Genomic DNA, 7,558 nt, shown 5'->3' with positions numbered 1-7,558 from the left:
AAAAAAAAAAAATCTCATAAGATAGTGTCTCCCAAATTTATACTAACAAGAGAGAATTACCCAAATTAGTTTTTAATTTGTATGGAACATCTGTAAACAATACTAGGTAACAGCAAACAACCATATATTGCCTGTTTATTTTCAAAGACATAATATTTAAAAAGCTATGACATATTCTTAACATATTTGTTGAAGCAAATAGGCACAAGTAATTCACCTAGCCATATATTTGCAAATTGCAAGGCTTAATTATAAATTCACTATTAATTTTGCTCGCTATTCATTTGGCTTCCCAAATTGAGTGCAACCCACACAACAATGACTGTTGCCACAAAGAAGTGATAAACTATTTAGCAAGCCTGGGTTAAAAGGTATATTTTTACTGGAATTTTAAGAAGCAGATACTGCTGCTGGGAATAAAATTTGTGAAAACTCCCTAGAAAACAGCACAGAAGTAGGAGTGGAAAACATTTTCATTTTCACAACTTCAAAATTCTAAGAAAATATAAAAACAGAAATGCCATGTCGCTTAGTGTTAAACACTTCTCACTTATAAGCCAAGTGACCTTAAGTAAGTAACCCAGCCTCTCTGGCCTCTACTCTTTTTTAATCTGTAAAACAGAGTAACAACACTACCTGTCTCATACGTCTGTTTTAAGGATTTATTATACATAAATGCACTCAGAAGAGTACCAAGCAGAGTAAACCTACCTGTTTTAGTTATTTAAAAAAAAAAAAACTTATTTATTCATACAGAACTGGGGTACAGGCCAGAGGTTTCAAAAGGTGAGAGGATTCACCAGGAACAGAGTGGGGAGCAGAACAGGCAGATCGATGAAGTACACTGCTGAGGGGAGCAGCGGGCAGGTCAGGAAAGGTCTGCTGCACCATGTGGTCACCTCCTGGGCAGGTGGGGATCGAACTCATGCGGAAGTGGCTTAAGCTTCTTAGTGCAGTGCTTTAACCCGCTGTGCCACCAGGGAGGGCCATGTTTTAGTTATTTTTAATGCAGATACTCTCTTAGTGATATTTAATAACCACAAATTACTAAAAATACATATAATATCCAACATTAAGTGCCTAAGGGACTATAAAATTATATGTGTATTATATATAAATTTGATGTTGTGTATCATATATGTAATATGTATAAATATATGTTATGTAGGTATCTATCCATATAAACAATTTCATAATTGTATGACTTCATTTAATTTAAAATATGCATGTAAAATACTAAATGGAAATAAAATGTTTACCATAGTTATTTCTTTATATCACTTAAGGTAATTTTTATTTTCTCTATAATTTTTAGATTTCCCAAAAATTTCTTAATAATCATGGGCTGTATCAATTCTGAAATTGAGAGGAAAATATGTTCTTTAAAAAACAATTCCCTTGAGTTTGCAGGGTGTGGGAGAGATGAATAGAGGGAGGATTACAGAGAACTGAAAGTAATGTTTATGATGTCATAATGATGGGCACATGTCACTATACTTGTGTCCAAACCTGTAGAATATGCAATATTAAGTGTGATCCATATGATAAACTATGGATTTTGGGTAACTTTGGGTTCATCAAACGGGATTAATATATATACTCTGGTGGGGGAGATTGGGAATCGGGTGAGGTATGCATGCCCAGGGGAAAGGGGGTATACGGGAAATCACACTATCTGACTCTCAGTTTTTCTGTGTACCTAAACTGCTCTAAAAACAATATAAATAAATTTAATTTTTAAAATGGAAAATATATCATTTGTTGTTTAATCAGTCTTTTTTTTTGTTTCTTGTCATTATATATATTGTCTTCAGAAGTGAACCAGAGACCACTTAGAATTTTATTGTTGTAATTCTTAAAAACCTCCCATGAAACTTTTCATGAACTACCTCTATCAATGGTTTTCTAGCTTAATTTTTGGGGAAATATGCTTTACTAATCTCTTTTTTTCCTACATTTTGATTTAAATACCTGTGATTCCCAAAAGCAGCAGGGGTAGAAAAAAAAATCACAATCCAGGTAACAATGAAATCTATTACTTGGCTTTATCATCTATTACTTTCCTATTGCTTGAAGCACACTATTTATTACTTTAAGGCTGCTTGAAATTTTTATGAGATAATTCTCTAAGTATTGAATGTTTTAATGCATTAGAAACAGAAGGAAAGTTACTGGCTCCCTTTGTCTTATCAAATCATCCTGCTTTTTCAGCAACATGCTAAGCCATCTTACTTAAGAAAATAAAAATATAAGAGCATTTTAGTATTATATAAATATTCCTCTGTTTTAGGAGGTAGACTTGGTATAAAATGCTAAAAGTATAGCAATTACTACAATCACATAAACTGTGAAATTTCCCTCATTCACAACTTTAGAACTTGCAAAATACTCCAGAGGCTGTTCTTTATATAATTTGTTCTAGTAATCAGTTTTATAATGCATGGACTCATTAACAAAAAAAATATTAAGTAGGATTTCCTAGAGCAATAAACTACAGAACTTTAAGTGGATACAGCATTTAAAAAGAGGAAAACGTTTAAAAACAAAAAACGTTTTACAGATAATTGTTAACTGTGTTTTCTCAGCCCCCAAAGGGTCTGAAAAACATGGTACTTTCTAACCTACAGCCATAATCCTTCCTTCCCATGGAGTCTAATCATTGAGTGGTTCCAGCGCACATATAGAGTGACTCATGTTAATGGGGTGCTCCATGAAAGTCATGTCTACTCACAAGTTCTGCCCCCCAACTTTTTAAATATGAATGGATGAATCAAAAACACATGTAATGCAAATATATGTACTTAAAATCTTAAACACTATAAAAAATAGTCAAGGTTTTAGTCTAAATGAAAAGAGAATCCAGCTAAGGTAGCAAAGAATTGTCTTCCAAATCATTCATAAGTTTATTACATATTGCAATTTCTCTTCTCCCAACAAAATCTGTGATACCATATTAACACCAACATTTGATGCAAAATAGCTTACCATCAAATGTTTATAAAGTGGGGCCCTCCCTGGCAAAGCAACAGGTTATAGCACAGCACTGCAAAGCTAAGCTAAGCCGTAGCCACTTCAGTGCAAGTTAGATCCCTGCCCTGGAGGTGACCCACATGGCACAGTAGACCTTTCCTGTCCCATCTGCTGCTTCCCTGAGCAGAGTACTTTGTCAATCTGCCTGTCCTGCTCCCCACTCTGTCTCTGGTGAATCTTCTCAATGCCCCTGCACGTCTTGCCTGTACCCCAGTTCTATATTCATAAATAAATAAATCTTAAAAAAGAAAAAGTTCATAAAGCAAAAGGCAAAATGTTATACAAAGATGTCAGATTATTTGAGAACCATTTTTAAATAAATAAATGTTGTTTACCTACATGTTTTAGAAAAATGGATCAACTCTCAGCAAATAAACAGTGACAGCTAATTGTTAATTTCTCCCTAAACTTCAGAGTGCACGATTAGTTTTTTTTTCTTTTCTTTATGTAGAGAACAGAAACATGAATTAATCTTCTATTCTACTGCTATTTTCTGTTAACTGTTTTTACCTCTCCAAATTGTATCTACTTTTCAAAGAAAGACACAAAATCTCATTTTTTGATTCTCCCTTCTCCCTTCATGAAATCTCCAATGTTTGGCTTTAAAATGTGGATATAGAGTTTCCTGAGTGTTGCACTAACCCTATGTAGCAATCATGATAACCTGAATAAATCATAAATCCCTTAAATTTTAACTCCCCACCTTTTTAATCTTCTATTTTCTTCACCAAAGCTTACCATACTACCAAGCATTGGTAAGCACTGGTATATCAATCTACATATACTGATTGTTAGTCTCAATTCTGTTTCTACCCTCTCACCAGCCTACAAGGTCACATTAAGTAGCAATCTCTTTATGCCTGATATTCAAAGAAAGGGCAGAGGCTCACTAAGGGTTTTGAGCTCAATGAAACCAGAAGCTCCAGCTCAGTCATCTTGCTAGCAACAACAAAAAATAATATTACTTGTAGTAGCTGCTGAATAAGTACTTTTGCTGAATTACACTTAAGACTTTTCCATTACCATATAAAAGACCAAGAGAGCTGTATTAGTTCTGAAAAGTCAGGTTACTTGAAGTTTTGCTAAAATCTAAGAGCAGAGTATCCCATAACAAATGTTTAAGCAATAATAACTAACTGTAAAAGATACCTATGCTGACAAATGAGTTTTGTACAAATTATCAAAACATTTCAAGCAGTTACTCTTAGGTTCAAATCTATCCCACTACCTAAGTATTCAGATATCTGAAGTCCAGAAAATTTCTTAAAAGAAAAGCAATTTCAAAATAATGTCAAACAAAAGTACAATGTTGCTGCTTCATATTTTTTTAAGGTAAAGGGTAGAATATTTTTTAAATACTTTTGTATTTTAATTAGAGTGAAAAAGCAGGAAAAAGAAAAAACACCATATGGTGACTGATACAGTAATCTAGTCATAATCTTTTTAATTTTTAATTTCTGTTTCAAGTTAATAAGAGCCTTTTGCTAATTCATATTAAAATATAATTTATAAACACAGACTTGCTAGTGGAGGAATTTGAGTTCTTAATAGTTTATATTTACTATGTGCCAATTATAAACTACTAGAATATTGAATGTAGCTGTTGAAGAATTATTAATAATATGTGTAAGTCATAGTTCTATATAGAGATCAACATTTTTTGTAATTCACAATGTTTCCGTTACTTGTCCATTCAAAACTACATCAAAGACATGCTCAGTCACATGCAGAATTATCTTAAAAAGATAAATACGGGGCAATTGAAAGATGTCATGGGTAAAACAGGCCCTATAAATATTTTGTTCTCAAAATAACTCATTCTTATTATATAAATGGCCAGTGTTTGGTGATTCAGTCATAGTATATATACAACTCCATGTGCAAACCTAGGAAGACATATCCCCGCAAAAGTAGTTAACAATCATATTCTATCTTTTATCATTTGTGAATTTTCCTTTTTCCTCTGAGGGGTAAGATTTTAACCCAAACAAGCCCTAGCAGCCACCCAAACCTTGCAAACACCAAGTCAAATTGTTATCTCCAGAGCTGTCTGGAAGAGGTATTTTTTTTTTTCATTTACTTTAGTGTACCTACTTTTCTATTCTTTTTATAAACTACATGATTTTTTTTTTCCCTTAAAAATCTTCAAGTAAATGAAATCACACAGAAGTGAAAGAGAGATCCACACAATGTTTGATTACTTGTTTGTGATTCTAACCAAAGCCTACACAGGGAGATTTTCTCGCTCACTCTCATCACCATCATCCACACTCACGCACATTAATACACACACACACACACATACCTGGTCTCCAAATGTCTATGAAACAATGATGTAAAGCATAAGTAGAAACATAGGCAGTTTCCTGTCATTTATTCTATCTAAAACAGGGATTGAAATGACACCTTCTAACATGAGAAGCATGTTCCCAGAGACTTGGAGTTCTGTTTGAGTACCTTTCTTTTAGCCTTAGGCTCCTCTTAAAGCATCACTGTGTTGATGTAGGTTCCCATATCCCCACCTTAGAAATCTCAACAACTATCAAACACCATGCAGCCAAAAGAAACACGTCAAAATTTGTTCATTTTTTAAAAATCCATTATGTTTCAGATGAAAACACAGCCTGCCAAAGACGTCAAATAAAAGAACGACCAAGAAACCAAGAAACGAACAGCATCTTCAGACTGGAATTTCGATGCACAACCTCACCGTCTGTCAACCAGTTGTGAAGCAATGATCTTAGGGAAGCCCCGCAAACACGAACAAGTTTTAGCCTCCCAATTATCATATCTACCCAGCTCCACTCTCAGGCCCTCAGCAGTAATTATGTTCTGTCTGTGGAGCAACCTTAAGCGAATGACATTTGCGACTGGAAAACACACCCCTCCCCAAGAACGGGGCATTTTTACAGACTTGGATTTGGTAACACTTGCAAAGTCCTGTTCATACAGTTAACGGGGGGAGGAAATAAGAAAGTGTGTGTGTGTGTGGGGGGGGTCTTTTCCTTACATTTGGGTTGGAAATTGAATAAAGGAGGTTCATCTCTAGAGGTCAGACCCCCCAAACAACCCTCAACTCCTCCCAACCTGGCTCTGAAACAGGATTACAATTTTGGACCCGGACTACGCCCCACCCCTTCCCTTTCCGAGGCTATTGCCACCACCTTGGAAGTTACAGGCTTAGCTCTCCAGCAACTGCGGGTATCTACTGTCAGACGGCAGCCGCGCTGGGTGCCCATTCGGTAGCAGAAGAGCCGAAGGGATTGGGCCACCAACTGCCAGCCAGTTCGTGGGAGACCCCACCCCTTCCACCAGGGCCCTCGCCCCCGCCTAGAGCGGCAGCCAGAGTTAAGCAGCCTCAGCCCTGGCACTGCCTCCGCTTCTTTTTCTCTAGATCCCCGGGGGATGGGGCTGCTGGCCAGACAGAAGTGGAAGGCTGGGCGCGGGAAACTACCCAAACGGTCCCGGTTCCCAGGCGTGGACACAAGTGGCAAGACACGGAGAGAGCAGCACACGCACACTGACCACACTCCCTCACCAACGCGCCCTGCGCCCCAGGTTAAATGCCAAGTGGCGACAAGATGGGAGGAAGGAAGTGGATGGCGGGGAGGCCCAGAGTTACAGGGAGCTGCGTCGGGTGGAGGGCAGGGGATGCTTCAGAACTACGAAAGTCACAGTGTCCCGGACCCCCGCCACACGCCCACGGCCGGCACCCACGCCAGCACCCCTCCGTCTCCCTTCCAGGGAGCTGGGGGGTGGGGGTGAGTGGCGGGGCGGGGGGATGCAGCGGGGCTTCCCCGAGCTGACCTCCCCGGAACCGGGTCCCCTGGGCCGCAGTTGGGGAGGCTGCCAGGCCAGGTGCCACTCGCCTGAGGGCTCTGGGTGCGAGCGGGCCTGGGAGCAGCGCGTCGCAGGCTCCGGCCGGGGCGCTCCTCTCTGCCTCAGCCGACACACCCCCAGCTACCCCCTCCCCCGACCTGCACACACCGGCGAGACTTGCGCGCTCTCACATCTCAGTCAGGTCCGGCGATTAAAAACACTAGTTGATTTTCCATGATTTAAAAAAAAAAAGTGCACCAACTCTTGTCAGGAGTCGCCGGAGCAAAGAAAGTCGCCAGCAGGCGTTTCCCCAGTTTCTCGAGTGAAGAAATCTGGCGGCCCCCGCTGAAAACGGGACTCTGAACCCCGAGAGCGTGAAAGGCGACGAAGTCCCTCCCCACCCCCGCGCCTCTCACCTCCTTAAGTTCCTTGGCCACGTCCTTCAGGTCTCCCAGGACTAATTCCAGATCCTCCACGATGATCTTGATCTGTTCCTTCACCTTGGTTTTGGAGGCTGCCGGCGGTCCCTCGGCTGGAGAGGACGAGGAGGGGGTCCCCTTGGACTTGGCTGACATTCTTTGGGGGCAAGTGAGGCAGGTCAGCACAGGCGGGTGAGCGGAGGCTGCTGCGCGCCCCCGTCCCTGGCACTGCCGCGGCCGCTGCCGCCCCAGTCCCCCCACATCTTGGGCGCTCCCCGGGCAGCGGCGGG

At 40.1% G+C, this 7,558-nt stretch overlaps 1 protein-coding gene across 2 annotated transcripts in view; it reads right to left on the bottom strand.

Annotated features, from left to right (window-relative positions):
- The window catches only part of PRR16 (proline rich 16), a 451,224-nt gene that overhangs the window by 162,206 nt on the left and 281,460 nt on the right, over positions 1–7,558 (bottom strand). The window contains exon 2 of one of the 2 annotated variants that reach the window (XM_004686654.2): positions 7,266–7,425. The exons of the other annotated variant lie outside the window; for it this stretch is intronic. Within the exon in view, the coding sequence (XP_004686711.1) occupies positions 7,266–7,424 (159 nt within the window). The 5' untranslated portion in view covers position 7,425. The remainder of the gene's footprint in view (positions 1–7,265; positions 7,426–7,558) is intronic. 2 annotated transcript variants of the gene reach the window in all.

This window comes from Condylura cristata, unplaced genomic scaffold, assembly GCF_000260355.1.
Source record: "Condylura cristata isolate star-nosed mole 26May11 unplaced genomic scaffold, ConCri1.0 scaffold00021, whole genome shotgun sequence".
Lineage (NCBI taxonomy): Eukaryota > Metazoa > Chordata > Mammalia > Eulipotyphla > Talpidae > Condylura > Condylura cristata.
This window is presented reverse-complemented; position numbering and strand designations above follow the sequence as displayed.